The sequence below is a fragment of the Notolepis coatsorum genome, assembly GCF_963971535.1.
Source record: "Notolepis coatsorum genome assembly, chromosome: 13".
Classification (NCBI taxonomy): Eukaryota; Metazoa; Chordata; class Actinopteri; order Aulopiformes; family Paralepididae; genus Notolepis; species Notolepis coatsorum.
The window spans coordinates 50,302,282-50,324,725 of NC_140177.1; the positions used below are offsets into that span (position 1 = coordinate 50,302,282).

The 22,444-nt window shown below is 41.5% G+C and overlaps 1 protein-coding gene across 1 annotated transcript in view; it reads right to left on the reverse strand.

Annotated features, from left to right (window-relative positions):
- obscnb (obscurin, cytoskeletal calmodulin and titin-interacting RhoGEF b) overlaps positions 1-13,786 on the reverse strand; it is a gene marked incomplete at its 5' end in the record, with an annotated part of 220,305 nt that extends 206,519 nt beyond the window's left edge. The window contains 7 exons of the mRNA XM_084326891.1: positions 1-169; positions 259-365; positions 507-773; positions 2,027-2,332; positions 2,623-2,883; positions 8,515-8,784; positions 12,706-13,786. Coding sequence (XP_084183017.1) covers positions 1-169; positions 259-365; positions 507-773; positions 2,027-2,332; positions 2,623-2,883; positions 8,515-8,784; positions 12,706-13,786 — 2,461 coding nt within the window. The remainder of the gene's footprint in view (positions 170-258; positions 366-506; positions 774-2,026; positions 2,333-2,622; positions 2,884-8,514; positions 8,785-12,705) is intronic.
- Positions 13,787-22,444: the final 8,658 nt, after the last annotated feature.

The window sequence follows — 22,444 nt, forward strand, 5'->3', positions numbered from 1 at the left end:
CTTTAAGAGCTAGTTGGAGGGACATTCTGTCTGTCTCTAAAACACACTCATAGACGCCCACGTCTTCCTCTGTGACGTTGTGGATCATCAGGGTCCTCTTGCGATCTACGACCACATACTCGTACTTCTTCCCCACTTTAACCTCTCGCCCGTTCCTCATCCACACCACCTGGAGACGCAGTCGGAGAACAAGACGAGTGTAAGGAAAGACACGCAATAGATGTAGACAATACAGATGATATTTTCTCCATTACACACCTGTGAATCGTAATCGGACACCTCTGCGGTCAACCGGGCGGAGTCCTGGGCATTGCATATCACCATCTGCATCTGACCTGACTTATTGGTGAACCTGAGAGGTGGGGCTGGAAATACAGTACAAATGTAAGTGTTCAGCTACCACAGATTTACTGCTTCCAGGAAATTGGAAAATCAATTTTCATGATATAGATGGGTACTGAATGTCTTACTGTTATTGTTTTACATTGGCCAGGTCAAGTGCTTACCCTTCACACTCAAGATGCAACTGGTCTCAGAGCCGCCGCCCACAAACCTCACCTCGGCCCCATTCATCTCCATGGTAACAATACGGAAAACTAGCGTGTGTATGGTCTTGGAGCGGGTGATGAGGTAGTCTCCTCCACTCCGTAGCAATCGGCCATTGAAGGACCAGAAGCCAGAGCACATAGCAGACAGCTCCACAGAGAGACTGGCCTCCTCGCCAGAAACTGCAGTGCTGTTCATGAGACCAGTCGTCACTTCTGCTTTGGGTTCTGTGAAGGAATCAAAACATCACACCATATATTCAGTATGACATGTGTTGTTGTTAGGGTTGGGTACCGTTCACATTTGAACCAATACCTGGGAATCGATACCGGTACCCAACGATACCTTTTTTCAGGAGTTTACTCTCTCTGTAATAACAAAAATGTTATTTCATTCGTTCAAACTTCTCAATTTCAACATTGTTATTTATTTAGAACATTTAGTTATTTAGAACAATATTATATGTATTATCTGGCCATCCTCAGTAAATACTATAAAACTCCTCTGACCTCATCTGGTCTTTCCAAAGACCCAAGAGATGGGACAGTAAGTTTATTACACACACAGAGACACACAGGGAGAATGCAGATAGCAGATATTTTAATGATTTGAATGATTTTAGAATATTTCAGCTAATAAAGTTAAATGTTTATTATCATCACCTCTCCAGTTCGATTTTATAGTGTAACTGTTGGCTACTTAAAATCATTGAACGTACAGAGAGAGAGAGAGAGAGAGAGAGAGAGAGAGAGAGAGAGAGAGAGAGAGAGAGAGAGAGAGAGAGAGAGAGAGAGAGAGAGAGAGAGAGAGAGAGAGAGAGATGAAACTTATCTGCGCAGAGTATTTCCTCGGTTTCGGGACCAGCTTAGTTAACGTTACTTAGCAGCTCACATTAGTTTCGGTTTTTACCGCGATTTGGGCAAACAGTAATGGCAACGATGCAAAGCATGTTAGACCCGTTGCTCGCAGAGTTTTCATCACGCTAGAGGAGTTGTCACAGGGCTGTCCAACGCAGGGGTGAATAGCTAGATCTCATAGCTTCTAAAATTGAAGCTCTGTGCTGGTCTATGTCTATTATGAAATGACAATTGCACATCATTGGAATTCTGCAGCAGTGCAGTTGATCAAGCTGAATCCAAAGTATGCACTATGCACAGTGCTTGTACCAGAGGAGTGAGGTTAACTGACTTGTTTTCCTGAAGTGCTTACGAGCAGCTTTTTATCGTTTGCTATGAAACTGCTTCAAGCATGCTTCCCGCTCCACATGGTGGCACACCTCAGATTTTTTTGCACGCCTCAAAGTAGAAGGCCATTCTACTTTGGCGCGGGGCCATGGTGGAAAAATGCTATATCGACCAATCGACATTTGACTTGTCTCTCCCCCTCCTCCGAAGCGATGCATCTTGCTGCTTTTGGCTGTACAAATGCAGCCTTTATTTCTGTTACATTAAAGAAAATAAATGTTGCTATCAGGTCTTACCGAGGTAGAAACTTCCAAGCACTTCCAGGAAGGGGCTCTGGCCGTAGTCGTTGATAGCAGAGATACGGAACTGATAGCTGGCCTCTTCGGTGAAGTTGCAGATAGTTATCTCAGTGGAGACGATGGTTTCCGTGGCGTTGTACCTCTGCCACGTCTGAGTGCCCACCTTTCTTCTCTCCACCACGTAGGACCTGATGGGCACAGGCCGGTCGCTGTCAGGGGGAGACCACTGAAGTGTGATGGACGAGTCAGTCTTGTTCCGCACTACAGCATCGACTGGGAGATCTGGTGGATGCTTTCTTGCGGCTAAAGAAAAAAGAAAAGAGTAACGATAACGTATTTCATAGATTAGTTTTGAAATATGATTACGAATCACTGCTGTCAATTGAAAACATTGTGACTCCAGTTTTGGGGAGGGTTTTACTTGAGTTTGATGTGGTCTTTTATGGATTAAAAGTGTTTCATACCCCGAAGGCAATGGAACCCATTGTAGAATCGCAGAAATACATGGTCAATCAACGTGAAAATCTGTTGTTGAAAATGTGCCTTTTGAGAGGGTTTTGTGGGATTGAGAGTGTTCATGAGAGATTCCTCACCGGTGACGGAGAATCGAGTGGAGGTCTTGCAGTCTCCGGCGACAAAAGCCACCTCTCCAGAGTCGTCTGCCTGGCAGTCTTTGATGGTGAGTGTGTACTGTCTGAGCACACAAGCTATGGTGATGCGGCAGTCCTCCTTCAGCTTGTCACTATTGCGTGTCCAGTAGGCATCGGGGCAGGGGTGCTCCAGCTCCACGCAGAAGATGACGGTATCACTAATGGGGACAACTGTCCTCCTGGGAAGCTTTTTGGTGATGTTGCCTGAAACGCATGGAGAGGGATGCAAACATCGGTTCAGAAAACACAAGGTGACATCAGTGACACAACCGTGAGGTACTGTTGTGGACTATTTAAAATGAGCCATGACAGTGAACTGTAGAAATTGAGATAGAGTCATTTGTATATAAAAACATAGAACATAGTTTAATATCTGTGCTTCCACAGAGATCAGTTTATAGAGAGACACACGAGCGTCTGACCAGAAAGTGACCAAGAGCTCTGGTCAGAACATACATTAATACATAATTGAAATGACGTACATTAGACATCCAGATATGACATAAAAGGTAAACAAAATATGCCCCAGTTAGGGAATGAATAACAAGATTGGCTCAATAGCCTTTGTTATGTCTTAACTGGAGAGGGAAATAGCCTTGGACCTCTCCTATCTCCTCAAACCTTGGTTTGTTGTTAAAGAGACACACAGACTGTAGCCTAGTGTCTGGGCTGTAGTCAGACTAGTTGATCATATTAACTAGTCAAAAGCTGTACAGAGATTTAACACAGATGGACATAGATAACATTTCCATTACAGTACAAAACTGGCTAAAACAAGAGTTATACGCCAGAAAGGTCTACCAGAAATGCTAGTGCTTGATGAAAATTACAATTGAGTAAGATATCAGTGTGCAGGAGTGGTATTCTTTTACCGACATTTTTACATGTTTACTGAGGTGAAACCATTGTGTAATACACTTAGTAGAGAGCAGACTCTGTCAAGGCTTAACAATCTTCCCAATTTACCGTTACTATCACAACATTTTACTGGGTCGATGACAGAAACGAGAGTTGCCTATATTGCGTGTCTCAACAGACCCATGGTGATGCCACCTCAGTCATACAACAAACATAATTTGTCAAGTTTGGTCAAAATTGTGTTTACCATGGTAAACAGGAAGTGATGCATTACTTAAACACAATTTTTTAGATAGATTGTGTTTGTTTTCACTGAAATTCATTGAGTGGATCTAGGGGTCATGCAGGTTGGCTTATCAACTATTGGAGTGACAAAATGTTTTATTGAATAGCCCGGCGTTCAATTTCATTGAATACTGGCCTATATCTTGGTCAGGCGTCTATAAGGGACTGGTCTTTAATTCCTTTTGTACAAAACTCTTGTTTAGTAATGATGGGAAATGCTATCAAATTGTTTATTTAAACCAGTAAGTATGAATATTACCTGTATAAAAAACATTTGAAAAACATTTGATCTCACTCTGAGAGACAGTGCATTCTCACTCTAGCACCAACATCACACACTGAGACTCTGAGAGAGAGAGAGAGAGAGAGAGAGAGAGAGAGAGAGAGAGAGAGAGAGAGAGAGAGAGAGAGAGAGAGAGAGAGAGAGAGAGAGAGAGAGAGAGAGAGAGAGATATGTTTGGAGGAATGGAGCACTGCTCTCTGAAAGCTTCACTCACAAGTGTCACTTTACCAATGGTGAGTAAATGACAGTTGTCACGCAGGTGCACTGTATTTGTGTAGTTGGCTAACATTATGTACTAGCAAGCCTTGCTGTGATGATGAGGAGCGATGTGAAGTCATGGATGATCGCTGTGCGTAGCCTAGGGCTGTCTGTCCTCCTCGACTAAAGACATTCTTAGTCGACTATTAGGATTTTTCAACTAATCAATTAGTCAGTTGATTTCATCGACAAATCTGTAAAAAATTTGCTTTCCAAGTGCCTCTTTAAATCTAGTACTTACCAGAAATGTGCTTAATGCTTAGCTCTACCAAGACACCAAACAACCTAAAATGGTACAGGCCTCCTTGCTATAGAAGCCAAACATTATTTGTGAAGTTCGGTGCAAATCAGACACAAGTAAGCATTCACAAGTAATACATCACTTCCTGTTTACCATGCATTTATCCAAAAATCAATTGGATCTAGCAGTCATATGGTTTTGCCTATCAACTATCTAAATAATAAATGAGAAGATATTGGACCCTAGATGCCACACAGCAAAAAGCAGGCGAACATCTTAGGAGGAGTAGGGAATATGGCCGCATTCTTTAAGCAGTGTACGCGAATGTGTCCTGGGCCACATTGAAGGACTCAACTGTGCATCATATCCTCCGGGATCTTGTGGTAGTAAAGTCTGCTCTCTCTTTCTTCCTTCTTTTTCTCATCTCCAGTTGGTTCTCAAATTGCACAAGCTGGCTTTATCCATAATGTCTGATTTTCTTTTGGAATGCCTATATATAGTGAATGAATCACAAGTAATCAGAATGTATTAGGCTACTATAGCCTATACTGCTCTCAAGGTTCCCCTTCAGAAGCCCCATTCATTTTCATAATCACAAGCATCCCCAGCATCCCATCCCCATACCTCTCAGACAGAACACAATGTATATTTGCAGAGAACTACAAATCAAGTTTTTTATAAATCAACAAAGGTGTTCCCTAAGGGTCTTTTTTAGCTCTGGTTTTATTTTGTATCTTTATAAATTACCTGGGAAATAAAATCCATACAGCCAAGCTGCATTTTTATGCGGACAATACAGTCTTGCATACAAGTGCTCCCTCCCTTACTCAGGTGATCGAGGACCTCCAGGCTGCTTTTCATTGTTCTCAAACCTCACTATTAAACTTGCAAAGTTTAACAAATGCAAAGAAATTATGTTCACAAGGGCTTGCTCACAGCCAGTGGACCATGCTCATATTGTTACGCTAAAGGGAGCAGCCATAGAAAATGTTTCATCCTACAAGTATCTTGGGCTATGGTTGGACGAAAAACTATCTTTTAAAGTGCATATTGGAAACATCACAAAGAAACTTCAACTAAAACGTATTTCTTTCTTTTGCAACAAACATATGGTTTTCTTTTGAGGCCAGAAAGAAACTTGTTCAAGCCACATTCCTGTCTGTAATTGACTATGGTGACATTATATATATCCATGCTGCCTCTTCACTGCAAAAAAATAATAAAAGCTACACAGTGTATACCATGCTTCTCTGCGCTTCATCACTAGTGCCAAAGGGCTTACTCACCGTTGTGTGCTATATCAAATGGTGGGATGGACCTCTCTGTTAGTACGGAGGAAATCACACATGTATGTTTTTATATATAAGGCCGTCCTAGGGAAGCTTCCCCTATATCTTTCTATTCTCATTTGCTTTGCCTCTAGCAGCTACCATACCAGGTCCACAAGATGGCTACTTTTAGAAACTCCCAGAATACTCACTGAACTAAGAAGGACAGTTTTTTTCTCACTTTGCACATTGGGCATGGAATGAGCTAGGACCATATCCACTTAGATACCCTGGTCTCTCTTGGCAAATTTAAATCTATGTTACATAACTTTTTACAAGAAAAATGTCGCTGCTTTCTGTAGTCAGGTCCCCACTAAAAAATGTCTGTATTACCCTCAGTCATACACTTTTACTATCATGTTTGTAGGCTATTCCGTTTGTGTGTTTTATGTGATACATTGTATATTGTATGTATGCACTTTTATTGTGTTCTTGTGTGATGTATCGCACATTTTATTGCTGTTATCTTTGCCAGGTCTCCCTTGCAAAATAAATCTTGTATCTCAATGGGACTTCCTGGTTAAATAAAGGATCAATAATTTTTTTTAAATAAATCCCCAAAACAATTATTAAAGCCATTTCACACGGAGGATGAATTTCCGCGGACGCAGACGATCTGCAGTCTTTCCAAATGGTGATTCGCACCATGCACGGGCTGCCCACTGTTCACTGTGATTTCCCTCTGTAGATACATTCATCACGCCGGAAACGTCTGTACGAAGGTTGTAAAGGACGCTTCAGTTAATATTGAATGGCAATTTAGAGGAAAGTCCTATGTGATTTTATGAGATAGGCCTGATCAGATTTCATAAACAGCTGCCATCGCTGGAGACACTCGCTGGTCATCCTGCTATTGCTTCGAAATATAATTCCTGATCTTTCCAACGGTCTGTATTAGTATACGAGCCAAATAGTGAGTGGATAGTCCCCATACATGTGTGCTTAATGGCACTGTTGTGTGCTGATCATCTCACCTCTTTATTAACTTCAAATGTCAAGGTAGTTGATAGCAGAGGGAGAGGGGGGGGGGTCAAGATGAGCATAATTATAACTGGCCAGCAAGTTATTTAGTGTGATGCTAATCCATTTGTCACTCACTAAATGAAAGGGATTTCATAGTAACATATAAATAAATAAATAAAATGTATTGTAATGGAAATATAATACGCTCTATAACATTATGTGTCTATAGTCATAGGCTTGAGTGTAATTTGCATATTCAGCAGGGAAATGAGATCCGATCACAAGACCACTTAATGGTCACTCGAGACGCATGTCTAATGCCAGGTGTGAACAGATGTACTTATCACCCAAGACACATCTTAATGCCAGGTGTGAAAAGGGCCACAGTCAGCTTGTGCAGAAAAGAGCGTGACCACACTGACCTTGGTTTGTGGCTAACTATCCAGTGCTAGTATGAGGAACAGCATGGATTGTGCTGAGAAAAGACTCTACCAATCATCATTGGTAGACTTGGACTCGGACTTGACCAATATTATCAAGGACCAGTCTCACCCAGCACATCACCTCTTTCAGCTCCTTCCCTCAGGGAGGAGATACCGGTCCATACATGCGAAGAGTTCAAGATTTATGAACAGCTTTTTCCCCCAAGCAGTCAGACTGTTAAACTCTCATTGACTGTCCCCTCACGTGCACCATGCACTTTACCTGGACTTGATAACCACTATGTTACCGCTCATCATGCACTTTATTATTTAAAATATTCTGTATATGTACAGTGTTATGTGTTACATGTATATTGTACTACGGTCTGTGGGAGCTCCCCTGAAATTTCGTTGTATACTTGTGTGCAATGACAATTAAAAGTCTATTCTATTCTAACATGATTGGTAAGAAAGAAATAGAGCTAGGGTTAAAAAATCTGAACCATCCTGTGGTAAATAATGATTCACCTTTCTGTGAATTTACTTTTAAATGTCTGTGAAACTGAATATTATTTGTAATAAACCTTTGGAATTAAGAAGTACTTTGAACTCAGTATATCACACTATTAAAGTCTATTGGACCACTATCTCTAGTCAGGAAAGATATACAGCAATCCCTTTAAAGGCAAGTGGGTAACAGGGCAGGAAATATGCTCATTTGAACATTTAGAAAAGTTTGCCCTTATGGTGGCACTATAGAAAAGGTCACAGGTTCACCAACATCAATAAGTATCTTCCTCTAAGGGTCATGAATGTTCACAGCAGCAATGGCAATCAAGCCGCCATTACTTTTCGAGATATCTTGTTCCCAGACAAACAAAAAACCAGACAGACGAATGCGGGGTGAAAAGGTAACCTCCTTGGCAGAGGTCATTAACCCTTTCACTGCCACACGACAGCCGGTTAACCCTTTCACTGTGACAATACAGAAGGTTAACCCTTTACTATCACACAACCGACGGCAATGCTCCATCATTAGCATCATTAGCTCCGCGGATGCGGAGCGGAGCTAATGATGCTAATGATGGAGCATCGCCGTCGGTTGTGTGATAGTAAAGGATTAACCTTCTGTCGTGTGGCAGTGAAAGGGTTAAGACAGAGTGGAGGAGTGGAGAGAGACACTCGGCTCATTCATACCCAGCACAGTAAGCTCTGCCACGGTGCGGCTGCCCTCCTTCATCTCGCAGATGTAGACGGCGTCATCGTTGGTGGTGACGTTGTGAATAGTGAGGCAGCGGACAGTGCCCTCCTGCTCCATGCGGTACTTGCTGCTTTGTTCCAGGCGGGTTTCCTCCATGAACCAGCTGGCCAGGGTGGCAGAAGCAGGCACCTCGCATATCAGCCTGGCGGACTCCTTCTCTTGAACCGCCACATCTTGCAGCTTCCTCCTGAAGGGCACCTTGGGCTCTGGAAGAGCATTTATGAATGAAAGTTTGTTAACATATCTGTAAGTTGCCTATTAATATGAAAATGCAAATGTTTTCTTTTTTAATAAAAAACGATTTACTAGGACAAGAAAATGTAATGCAAATTTCATAATATGTATGATGCCTATTCATATAACATACTATACTGTAGTAGGGGTGGGGGAAAATATCAATACAGTGATATATCACAATATTTTGTGTGCCGATATGATATCGATACACTGGCGCTAAGTATCAATATTTTTTGCTTGACAATTCCATTTTGCTGCAATAGAATAATAATAATAAATCACAATATATCACAATATATATTACAATATCGTGGCTCTAGTGTAAATATCGTATTGTACCTCTGATTCCTATACTGCAGTGAGTGGGAAAAGAAAGCATGCTTATGAATAGAAAATGTTCATCCTTTTTTCATCTCTTTAAATCTTTTCTTCCATGTGGCTATATTAAAAGAAGTGTAGTAATGTCATAATTTACATCTGTCATCCCTGTACAACCCAATACTCAGTCACGCCCAAGCCAACAAGTCAAGTGTCAAAACATGTGACACAAATTTGAGTTATGGGATATCTCCAGTGTGTTCAATAAATCATGCACATACCCCAAGTATTCACATAAAATAAAGTCAACATTTACTCTGACCAGCGAACCGCATAAAGAATGTCGGGGGGACGGGGGTGTTTTCAGCCAAATCATTTAATATTTCCATTTAGAGGATATTAAGTTACACAAACTAACTGATTGTAAATTTCAGAGAGGTGGACAGAACATGAAATATAGTAGTAAAACCTCGTGGCTTGTAATCTACTCTCCAAGGCTAGGATGATACAGATGATACTGAAACTGTTCACTGCTGTTCATTGCTATTCACAACAAAGCTCGATGACCCCCCCCCCCCAGTCTGTAGCAACACATTGTACATAATCCTTTAATTTGCATAGGCTTTTAAGCCTTTCTTGATTCATTTATGTAATATCAATATGTGTTTCGGATGTCTGGTAGGTATAAAACACCTGCTGGTATAATCAAAAAGGCCACCTAAAAAAGGAAACTTCAATGGGAGTGAGGAGGAGAGGCTGCGACGTCCAGAGAAGAGTCATCGGACACCATTGGAAGGTACACTTCCAAGTGTCTTTCTGTGACCTTTATCGGAGGTGTTCATTACGCAGACGGTTATCAAATGATGCAGTGTTTATGGGACACCAAAATTATAAAGGGCAAAGGAGTATAGTCCTCCCACTTGTAAAGCCCCCATTCAAATGCTGGAAAACCACTAATAACGACAAATGACGTAATACATTATCTCACCCCAGCGACAACCAGGCACACCAAAGGCAAAGCACTCACTGTCACACATTGACATGAAGATTAGCGACATGTCATTGACAACACACGTTTTAGACCCCTGGTCAATTGTGAGCGGCTCGTTGAAAGTCTCCCTAGCAGTGGCGCCTGGGGGCTACAGCAGCTGAATGGTCATCATAGCAACTGTGAACCACTCATCACCGGCAGAAAATAGACGCAACGGAACACCCTCGCCCGAAACGCAGCCAGCATTCCACCTTGTTGTGAAAAAAACATACATATAGTCTGGCTCTCGCCTACTGTATCTAGTAGCGGTGTATTGCTAGACTCGATAATGTTAAAGGAGCATTTCACCAATAAAACAACTGAACACTATTTTGTCCCAGTCATCAGTGTAGTTGCTTTTCCCAGATGTAATATTGCTATGGTCTTTGAATTTGGTTGTAGCCTAACGCTTTGTTTTAATTTCAGCTCCTAAAAAACCTTATTCACTGTACATACCGTATAACAATTCACTAGCTTGAAAGCTATACTATACAAATGTTATTCCTCCATAAATCTTTTTCATCTATAGGCTACACCATTTCATTGAGCTGTGATTAACACAGCACAAGGATACAATGTGCTTGTAGGAAATTTTTTTATTCACATCTCAATATAATCTCAATACCTTGCAACCAACACGTTATAATACATACGTCTTGTTTTTATGTTTTGGGCCTGATGTTTTCCTGGTCAAGTTCAGGTTAAGTAAGAAAAAGGGATAGTATGGATCCTTACGATCCTCATTTTATCTATTTGTCTATTTATTGGTGATGAGTGGTCATTGCTGTTGTAGTTTTGCACTATAATTGACTTGCTTTCCATCTTGAGGATTCATGCTAACTACTGAGTTAATCTGCTTTTCATTCCAAACAAACTGCTGTTGCTGACAGTGATGTAAAACACAGTCACACATCAGTTGGCAATAATATAGAGTGGCAAACTAAAAAAATTTGAGATTATTACTTTAAGGTAATGAGTAGAAAAGGTTAAGGTTAGGCAAGTCCTATACAACCATCTGGTTAAATTAATGTTTTCAGCTAAACATCAATCATAATAGATTTGAAAAAAGGTCATAGTTTTACATCTATATTGGTGGACATATTTAGAATAGGCTACAAACATGACAAAATAGGATGTGTACAGTGGTGGAAGAGGTACACAGTTCCTTTACTTAAGAAATACCCAGATAACTCTGGTAAATGTAAAAGTCCTCCATTCAAAATTATACTTCGGTAAAAGTAGAGATATATTTGATATTTAATGTAGTATCAAACGTAAAAGTATGCATTCTACATGATGTTTTAGTATTCCAGCGCTTTGAAGCGTTACTTCAACCCTCGAACTATTGACTTATAAAGGTTATGTTAAAGTAGTATGTGGTCCAGTTATGCTGCTCTGATTACGCCCTCTTGAAGTTGGCAGGCTTCAAGAGTAAAAAGTAAAAAGTTTCCTTTGAAATGTAGTGGAGTAAAAGTACAGTTTGAAAATACTCAAGTAAAAGTATACTTAAGTGCAGTACTTGAGTACAAACACTTACTGTAGTTACTTTAAACCACTGGACATGTAAAACATGAGAATGCCTACTCCCTTTGTATTTCCCTTGTATCATGGTATCAAAATATATATATTATCATGGTATTCTGATAATTTAGTGACCAAATAATTATGGAAATACCCATAAAATTCGTATTAAATTATATGGAAATACCAACAATGATTACCATGGTCAGTATCATGGTTTAAATTGGATTATGACCTTTACCATGGCAGTACCATGGTAAATGATTCATACAATAGCCAGTGCCATCAGGGTAAACCAATCAAATCAAACTACCATGATAGATTTTTGTATGGGTTTTAGGAGAGACGGACTCTGTATACCATGTATACTCTTATATATACTGCCATTCTATTATTATTATTATTATTATTATTATTATTATTATTATTATTATTATTATTATTATTATTATTATTATTATTATTATTATTATTATTATTATTATCATTATTATTTATATTATTTGATATTATATACTATTATTTGATAGTATTTTATAATTTTATATTATTATTATTTATATTATTGTCTTTTTTCCAGTCTGGACCTCCCCTCCCCAGTCCCCCATGCTGCTATGACACCTGGATTTAAGGGGATTAATAAAGAAACACTTGACTTGACTTGACTTGAGAGGGAGACAAAGTAGAGGTCTAGAGGAGACACAGGAGAAAAGGTTTTCGTGGGTTTCAATCCTAAACAGGGGAACAAGTGGTTCCAGATGCACCCAGAGTCTAATTTCAGAAATGCACACTGCAACTGAATACAAAGGTTGCGTATGTGAAGGCAAGCGACTATGATGCTGTTTTGTGTAATTCTTCATTTCTATGACTTTTAACATAATGCCTTCAAATGACCCTGTAAACCCAGGACAGGAACTTGGCATCAAAGCAATTATCCACATTGCTAGTTCCTAACACAAAATTGATTGCATACCATGACCTAAATGTGTCCGAAAAACAGAGAAGAAAAAGACAACCTCACCTTTGACAATCACCAACACAGCACTGTAAGTCTGACCAGCCATGTTGGTTGCATTGCAGGTGTAGAGGCCATTGTCGCTCTGCTTGCAGTAGAGGACCTTGAGGATGAAGTTCTCTGCCTGGTCCTCATAGATGACATGCCTGCGTCCCTCGCTGATGTTCGTGCCGTCCTTCCTCCAGATGATGTGAGGCTTGGGGTGACCCGTCACGAAGCAGCTGAGCTTGGCGTGCTTGCCCTCTGTCACCGTGCAGGTGCGAGTGAACACACCTTTGGGCAACTTTGCCAGTGCCGCTGCTCTCAGGTCATGCTCCAGTCTGCGAGCACCCAGCCCATCCGTGATGTTAGTGGAGGAGGAGAAGGAGGAGCTGCTGTCTTCGGTGCGATAGACGGAGATGTCCTTGCTCATCTCCTCTTTGCGCTTCTGGAGGTGAGAGAGGAGGGAGGTGTTCTTATCAGCGCTCAGGTGGCGGGAATCCTGGACATCCACAACCAGGGCCGCAGCGGCGTTGGATCGACCCACAGAGTTCTGCGCCCTGCAGGTGTAGGTGCCGCTGTCCAAGCTGCGCACACTTTGGATCCTCAAGGAGCTGCTGTCACTGTCTGAGACGATCTTGATGCGGTTCGTTGCCCCCATGTAGCGCCCGTCTTTCTCCCAGTCAAAGTTGGGCTCGGGGTGGGCCACGACCTTGCAGTGGAAGATGACATCGCCCCCCAGGCCCACGCGTGCAGAGGAGGGTTTAACCATGAAGACAGGAGCCCTCGGGGTTATCTCTGCTGGCAGGGCCACTTTGAGCGTTACAGCGGCATAAGCCTCTCCAACATTGTTCTTTGCCCAACACATGTACTGTCCGCTGTCATCCAGTGTTAAGTCATAGATGGTCAGGCGGTACACATCTCCATCCTCCACAGTCTTGAAGCGGCCCCCAGATGTCAGCCGCAGCTTCTCCTTCTCCCAGGAGATCAGCGGGGTCGGGTTGCCCACGATGGTACAGCTCAGTGTGGTATCCTTTCCTGCGCACACAGAGAAGGCCTTGGGCCGGGTGAGGAACCTTGGGGCTCCACCAAACAGGTTCTGATCCATGATTTGTCCCTATAATCAAATAAGAAGAAACTGTTTAGTAGGATGTAAGGAGGACAGGCTGGGAAATAGAAGGCATTAAGAGTTGTCGTTCAAATTCCATCTCAACATTTTATCAGCTGATGCTTTGACACATAACAAAACTATTGGATCATAAAACATAGAGGTCTATACAAGATTAATAATATTGGTAAAAAGGTTTTTATTTTTTTTACGTTTTTATTGCTATGAAAGTTAAAAGAACACAACATTTTGGGAAATTATCTTATCATCTTCTCCAGAGAGAGACAAGAAGATAGATACCAGTTTTCTCTCTGTGCATTCAGTAGAGAGCTATCTGGCTGCACATTAGCCTAGCTTAGCACAATGAATGGAAGCGGACATGGCCGATTAGCCTAGGCATTGTCCAACTAACACCTCTCCCGAAGGCTAACCGGCCATGTCTGCTTCCATTCATTGTGCTAAGCTAGGTTAACATGCAGCCAGATAGCTCTCTACTGAACGCACAGAGGAAACTGGTATCTATCCTTTTGTCTCTCTCTGGAGAAGATGACCAACTCCTCGTCCAATCAACAGTCATCTCCCGCCTCGACTACTGCAACGCACTGCTCGCTGGCCTCCCGGCCACTGCCACCAAGCCTCTTCAACTCATTCAGAATGCAGCGGCCCGCCTGATCTCAAACCTACCGAAGTCGGCCCATGTCACCCCACTTCTTAGGGACCTGTACTGGCTCCCCATTGCTGCACGAATCCGCTTCAAGGCCCTTGACCTAGCATACCGTGCGGCAAAGGGAACCGCTCCCGCCTACCTCCGGTCAATGGTCTCTAACTACATGTAACGGGGAAGCCCGTGGGTATGTCCACAGTCACGGAAACAGGTGTGTTGACGAGTGACTGTGGCAGTGCGGGCTGGTAAATTAAACTCACTTCCCCATAACAGGGTTAACAGACGCATAGGTACGGTAGTTAGGAGTGAATTCACTTCTTAGTGCAGCGGCCTGTGTCGTCGCCCGTGGACGCGGGAGCCCCCTGTTCGACTCCCCCTCGGGACATTCTCATTTAACATCAAACACAACGCAGACCAGTATGATCCGTCACATACACACCCTCAAGACCCCTACGCTCTGCATCTTCTGGCTGCCTCAGACCTACTCCTATCCAAGCTCCGGGAGGGTCATCAAAGAGAAGTCGCCTATTCTCAGTCCTTGCCCCACAATGGTGGAATGAACTACCCACCCCAGTTAGGACAGCCGAAACCCGTCCAATCTTTCGCCGTCGACTAAAGACGCACTTCTTCAACCATTATCTGAAATAATCCAAAAAAAAATAAATGAATCTAACCCTAACTAACCTTACTGTCATGCACTTGTTCTAATAAACTAACCTACACTGTAACACTCAACACTTTGATGAACATTGTTACTCAGCTGATAGAGTTGTACCCTCCCTGATGACTTGTCGTACAGAACTAGTAAGTCGCTTTGGATAAAAGCGTCAGCTAAATGTAAATGTAGATGATAAGAGTATTCAAATATTCAAGAGAAACTATTAGCAGAATTGTATACTCATGATATAGGCTACAGCTCATCCACAGCACGTTTATTTACCACTGTAATTAACTTAATTAAAACAATAGGCCTATTAGGTGAACTGCACAAGGTTTAGGCCTGTTTTATTTTGGAACTTGTTCAATCAAAACTGAAATAAAACCCCAATTTAAATGGTATAATCCACCACGACAACTGACACAATTTGGTATAGTAAAAATCAGCTTTGGCAAATACTGTATGCATTGCAATGCATATAAATACACAACATAAATACACAACTGAGATGCCATGTTTATAGTAGGAAGTAGCCTAAGTATAGGCCAAGCCTCCAGCAGTCCTATACCCCTGAACACACAGACAATATTCAAACAAATACACAAGATGTGTGTTGGCTATTCAACAGGTAAGTTCAGAGCACATGAAGCGGGCTATTAGAAACTCCTCTTTATCAAAGTTAAGCAGAGCAGCTATGTGCCTTTCAAAGGGTGACATTTGCCATCTTTGTCACCTCACTCCCTGAGCTGCCTGTCCCAAAAATAACCTCAGCTGTCGGACCCCGTCTCGCTCTGTCCATTGCCATTTGTAGAAGCGAAACGAGATCAGCTGTTTGATAAGGGACCAACTCACCAGGGGAAGAAAAAAAACATTTCCACCCCCCTTTTTTACACAAAGTCAATCATCTGATGAAATCGCAGTACGTCCCGATCATAGCCATAGGTTAGGCCTATTTACAAGTATAACTACTATAGCCATACCTAATTGTTAAATTGGTTAAAAAAGAGAGAAAAAAATCAACATGTGAGCTGATGAATGGCAACGTATGCTACAGTGAAATAAAGTGGCCTAAATAACCATTTTAATAGGTCTACATCATGGATTCTTTGTTGTCAACAATAGGCTATCATTTATACATTATTAATTTTACAATTACTTCTGCAGCATAATAAAATCTCAGTTTCAGGCGCGGGCATCAAGACAATAGGTTACTTTCATCAAGCATCAGCATCAATGTTTTTATGAAACTTAGGCCTATTAAACAGGTTTCTTTTTCACCTTGAGTCTTCAGACACACTGCAACGGCCGTTGAAACATGTGGACAACTCAGCTTCTGTTAATTGATTCCCGAAAGATTATCCAATATTTGTCTTTGAAATTCCCCCAAACTGTCTTTGTTGAAAAGCCTTTAAATGAGTGTATATCCAGGATAGTGGAACATCCCCCAGTCTCCTGTGGTGGGGCGGTTGACTACGCGCTTAGCTTATTTTCCTTCTCCTCTGGTCCCTCAATGATGCCAAATAGCTGACGTTCCTATTTCGGCGCTGCCTCCTTTTCCAAAATAGACCTGTGTCATTTACTGTAGAGATAGCCAGTGCTCGTAAAGTGGGGGAGCGGACTGGCCTGGCTTCTAGATAACAGAGACTTCTTGTGCTGCAGCATCTGACAGATTGTTATAGAATAGTCGAGAACATCTGAACATCACTGCTTCACTGTCGCCAGTCCCTTCACAATGTCCTTTAAATAGAAATCAATTAAATCGCGTTCACACTCGCGGGACAAAGGGGTTCCCATAATTAGCAATGACAACATTTTCAGATGGTCACTGTCTGGCGGGGTGCGAAGCTATTCTTAGAATTTAGAGGACGTTACCATCAAGGTCATATAGATGGACAAATGACACTCTTCGAACCTGGCCCCTGTAAATGTCCTAACCCAACCCCCTCCAATGTACAGTAATTTAACTAGTATGGTTGTCAATATTCAAATGTACAGTTTTGCTTGTTTGTACAGTGTTCCCCCCCCCCACCCCCTCCAATGTAAATTACCTAGTTGTCAATATCCCAATGTACAGTTTTGCTTGTACAGTTGTACAGTGTTTCCCCCCCCCCAACCCCTCCCTACCCACCCCCCCCCCCCCCCCCCCCCCCCCCACACACACAACCCCAACCTCCTCCAATGTACCGTTTTTACCTCAAATGTATATACTCCCTTATCTGGACTCTTTTTGTATCACAAACAGTATACTGTATTTGCAAATCTGGTATGTCATAAATGTATAGATGTAGCAGTACTGTCTATCTGTATGTCATATGTGTCCTGATGAATTGAAAATGGGGGACCCTGATGTAAACAAGACGAAAGTCTTTCTCTGGTCATGCATCCCCTTAACAATTGTGTGTATTGAGCTGTACTGTATTGTACCCATTCTGCAATCTGTTAATAAAGTTTTCAATCAATCAATCAAAACTCTTTGGAAATGTGTCTTTATCATTACAAAAACTTAGAATGGCTATAATTGAGGGTCTATATTCAGTCGTGAAATAATTTATTCACTAATCGTTGCATTAATTTCTGCATTCATTGTTTCTTTCATTCATTCATTCATTCATTCATTCATTCATTCATTCATTCATTCATTCAATCAATTCAGGTTATGTGATTCCTTAATTAATTCAGTTGTTTCTAAACAACCCCCGAGATTGATTGATTGATTGAAAACTTTATTAACAGATTGCAGAATGGATACAATACAGTACAGCTCAATACACACAATTGTTAAGGGGATGCAGACCAGAGAAAGACTTTCGTCTTGTTTACATCAGGGTCCCCCATTTTCAGCCTTTACAGTTCTTGTGTAGTAGCCTAAAGAATGGACACAACAGTTAGGATTCAAACTGTACTACCTGAGGAACCAAGGAAATGATAAGCTAATGGCACTAAGGTAATTGTAGCCTAGGCTACACCTTCCATGGTTGTTTCTTGGTCCCAGACAGTGTGGGCTTTCCCCCCCAGCTGTGACTGACAGCAGCAGGTCGCCTTGGCCCTGATTTTAACTCCCTGAAACCCTATGAGGGTAATAGCCATGTCCACTATAGCCTATTGCTTCTAGTTCTAGCTTCTGCTTCATCTTCTTCTGGCTACTGTTTTTACCCTCAGCGATGTCTCGCACAACACCTCAATGCTATCATCACAGAGCTGCATGTGCAAAAACAGCAAGACAAAAATATAATCTTACCTGTTTTGCACCACCTCAAGAATCAAGAATAAAGAGGTTTATTTGTCACATACATACCAGGGCATACAGTGAAATGCGGGTGGTCTTGCCCGCATTGATTGTGTAAAATACAATAATAAAATAGGCATAGAAAAAAAAAAACATAGAAAAAAATAGAATAGGTAAGACACAATATATGCATGGTAAAAAAAAGATCATGAGATGAAGTTGTCACCCCAATTGAAATTTAGTAAAATGCTGACAGGAAATTAACTACAGTAATTCTCTCACATTTGCATGCATGCACACACACAGGGTTCATACAGGAAAACCTGGAATAGTCAATTCTGTGTTTTCCTGGCCTGGAGAAGTTATGGGAAAAGATAAAAGTTTTGGAAATATCATGGAAATGTATTCAGAAGTAAAGTCTTTAATATTGTGTTTGCATGGCTGCAAATAGATGTAGGTATACCTTTGACGGAATAACAACTCAAATAACACATTTTCTGATTACATTTGCAGTTGTAGCTTGCCAAAACTTGACCTGGGACATTTAAAGAACCTGTCCAACATTAACACCAACATGTCTTGGTCATTTATAAATAATAATGTAGTATATGAGTGATATGCCATTGAGACATGTGATGTACTGTCTATCTGTATGTCATGTATGTCATATATGTTATAATGAATTGAAAATGGGGGACCCTGATGTAAACGAAATTCTTTCTCTGGTCTGCATCCCCTTAACAATTGTGTGTATTGAGCCGTACTGTATTGTACCCATTCTGCAATCTGTTAATACAATTTTCAATCAATCAATCAATCAATCAATCAATCAATCAATCAATCAATCAATTAATGTGATTTTTGCGATATACAAATAGGTGTTCTGGTACCATGTTGGTACCAGTTGTTGTGTGCACCTGTATCACCTATACTGTAGGCAAATACCTGTGCATTCCTTGCATTGGCAAATTAATTAATTCCGATTATGATTTAAAGCTGGAACAATTATTTTCTGACCAGTAGAGGGCAGCAAGGGCAGCAAGGGGCCGCTGTAAACAAACAACATTTTATCTTTCTCCCAAAATAAAAGCCTTGTCTTGATCATCAAAAATACATCACATGTACACATAACAAGGTCTTACTTGCACAATCTTGTTGTAACTAAGAGATTTGCTGAAACAAATCATACATTTTGTGTATCAGCATACTAGATTTCAACTGCAATGTACAACTTTCTCTTGGGCTTTTGGTTGTTAAACAAGATAGATAAATACGTCACCTACAAACCTAATACTGTCTGACAGCACATTATTGATGTAATTTTGAGATTTGCTAATACTAATTTATAAAAAGTGGAACTAAAGCACGGGTCGGGTTTTGTCAACAAAGAAAATAAATGATGGAATGACACAGTGGTAGTGCAGGGTTGATTGAGTAGGACACCCTGACTGATAGCAAGTGGTCATAAGAAGTTTAAAAAATGTGACAAATACTATCAGAAAATATTGCAGCTTTATACCTTCCTCTCCATTGTTACATACTTATACTGTATCTGTGTGTTGCCTACTTTGCTGTACATCCATGACAATGACACTATGTAACAACCCATCATCTACACTCACTGCACACACATCCACATGTACACACAGTGGCGGCTCTGCCACTAGGGGCGCAAGGGCGCCGACCCACCTGCTGTTTAATCAGAGAAGAAGAAAATAAAACTTTTTTGTTTTTTGTTTTATAGCCCTATAAATAATATAAACATGTTTAAAATGAATAATATTTACTCATTTTAAATATGTTTGTATTTCCAATGCACAATATAACGTTATTATCTAAAATAAAAAAACACTCGTTTTCCTGAGCAGGAAGTGACGTTTTTTTTATTTTTTTTATTTTTTCGTATTTCTCGGCCCGGGCTAGACGCGATAGCGCTCTGAGTGCGCGTCACAGTTTGATCGCTGTATCCGTCACAGCCAATCAGTGCATAACGCGTTGTGCGTTGAAATATGACTATTATGTTGGAATCCGGGCGCTATTTGAAGCGGTCTAGCCAGTAGCGTCAAGAATTTCTGTAGCCGCATTTCGCGGAGACGCTCTCTGATTGGCCGACGCCAGTATTTTTTTCCGTAGCAGAATTTCACAGAGACGATCTCTGATTGGCCGAATCCAATTTCTAATGTTCCAATTCTAGCTTCCTAGGTTGGTCCGTTGGTGAGAGATAGTTGTGTTGTTGTGTTGTTGTGAGATGCAGGCAGCAGAGCGTGCCGTGACTGCAAGTTTTTTGACGGTTAAGCTTAGGCACTCTTTCATGCATGGCGATAGAACGCCAGGTAGTTTGCAGTCTGTTCGACGCGGAAAAATGGACAAAGAAATGTACTTGTGTTGTGCTAACAAGCTAACACTTGGCTAACAAGCTATATGGCGGATGCAGTCTGGAGACAGTGGACAGTGGTCTGGAATACATCAACAGTGGATTATACACGTTTATCAAGCTCTCCTGCCCTGGACGTTTCAACTAAACAGTGAGTCTCTCTCTCTCTCTCTCTCTCTCTCTCTCTCTCTCTCTCTCTCTCTCTCTCTCTCTCTCGCTATACACAGCTGTCTCCGCGAAATGCGGCTACGGACAAAAGTATTGACTGTGCTTGCTGAGACGATAATTAATAGGCTAGCGATTCAAAACGCTGAACTATAACATTAATTTAGCTGCTGCTGATGCATAATGAATGAATGGTGAGTTGTTTAAAATGACAACATACATGTGTTAATTATTTGATTTGATTGATCCGAGAGACAGAGAGAGATTGCTCCAGAGCATCTCAGAGCATTACATTTTCAACTCGACCTATTAACGTGAACTGCGACCCACAAGGCACCAGCGCCAGCGGCCGCCACTGTGTACACACTCACTTTAAACAAACACTCACCTTATCACTCACTTTACTCACTTTAGACACTTTAACACACTTTATATTTATCTATTATTAAATAGATTTGCACTACATTCATACCTCATTTGCACCTTACCCTACGTTTTGTACCTCATTTCATTTCTGCATTGTACCTCACTGTTACTCATTGTACTCTGTATTGTATATTGTATAGGTATATTGACTGAACATTCCTTTACTGACTTTTATTTACTTTTTTTTTTACTGTATGAAGCACACTCTCAGGGGCTCATACAGAAATAAGCATTTAATCATAAAGTATTCTGTATTTTATTATGACAAATAATAAACAAACTTGAACTTGAAACTTGATCCAGGGAATGTTAATCATTTTACATTTACATTTACATTTAGTCATTTAGCTTTATCCAAAGCGACTTACAAGTTCTGTACAACAGGTCATCAGGAAGGGTACAACTCTATCAGCTGAGTAACAATATTCATCAAAGTGCTGCGTGTTACAGTGTAGGTTAGTTTATTAGGACAAGTGCATGACAGTAAGGTTAGTTAGGGTTAGATTTTTTAAACTTTTTTTATTATTATTTCAGATAATGGTTGAAGAAGTGCGTCTTTAGTCGACGGCGAAAGATTGGACGGGATTCGGCTGTCCTAACTGGGGTGGGTAGTTCATTCCACCATTGTGGGGCAAGGACTGAGAATAGGCGGCTTCTCTTTGATGACCCTCCGGGAGCTTGGATAGGAGTAGGTCTGAGGCGGCCAGAAGATGCAGAGCGTAGGGGTCTTGAGGGTGTGTAGTTAGAGACCATTGACCGGAGGTAGGCGGGAGTGGTTCCCTTTGCCGCACGGTATGCTAGGTCGAGGGCCTTGAAGCGGATACGTGCAGCAATGGGGAGCCAGTGCAGGTCCCTAAGAAGTGGGGTGACATGGGCCGACTTCGGTAGGTTTGAGATCAGGCGGGCCGCTGCGTTTTGAATGAGTTGAAGAGGCTTGGTGGCAGTGGCCGGGAGGCCAGCTAGCAGTGCGTTGCAGTAGGCGAGGCGGGAGATGACTGTTGATTGGACGAGGAGTTGGGTGGCTTCTTTTGTCAGGAAGAGGCGGATCCTTCTGACGTTGCTCAGGAGGAATCTGCAGGTTCTGGTTGTCGCTGCGATGTGAGCAGAGAAGTTCAACTAGTCGTCGAGGACAACACCAAGGTTCT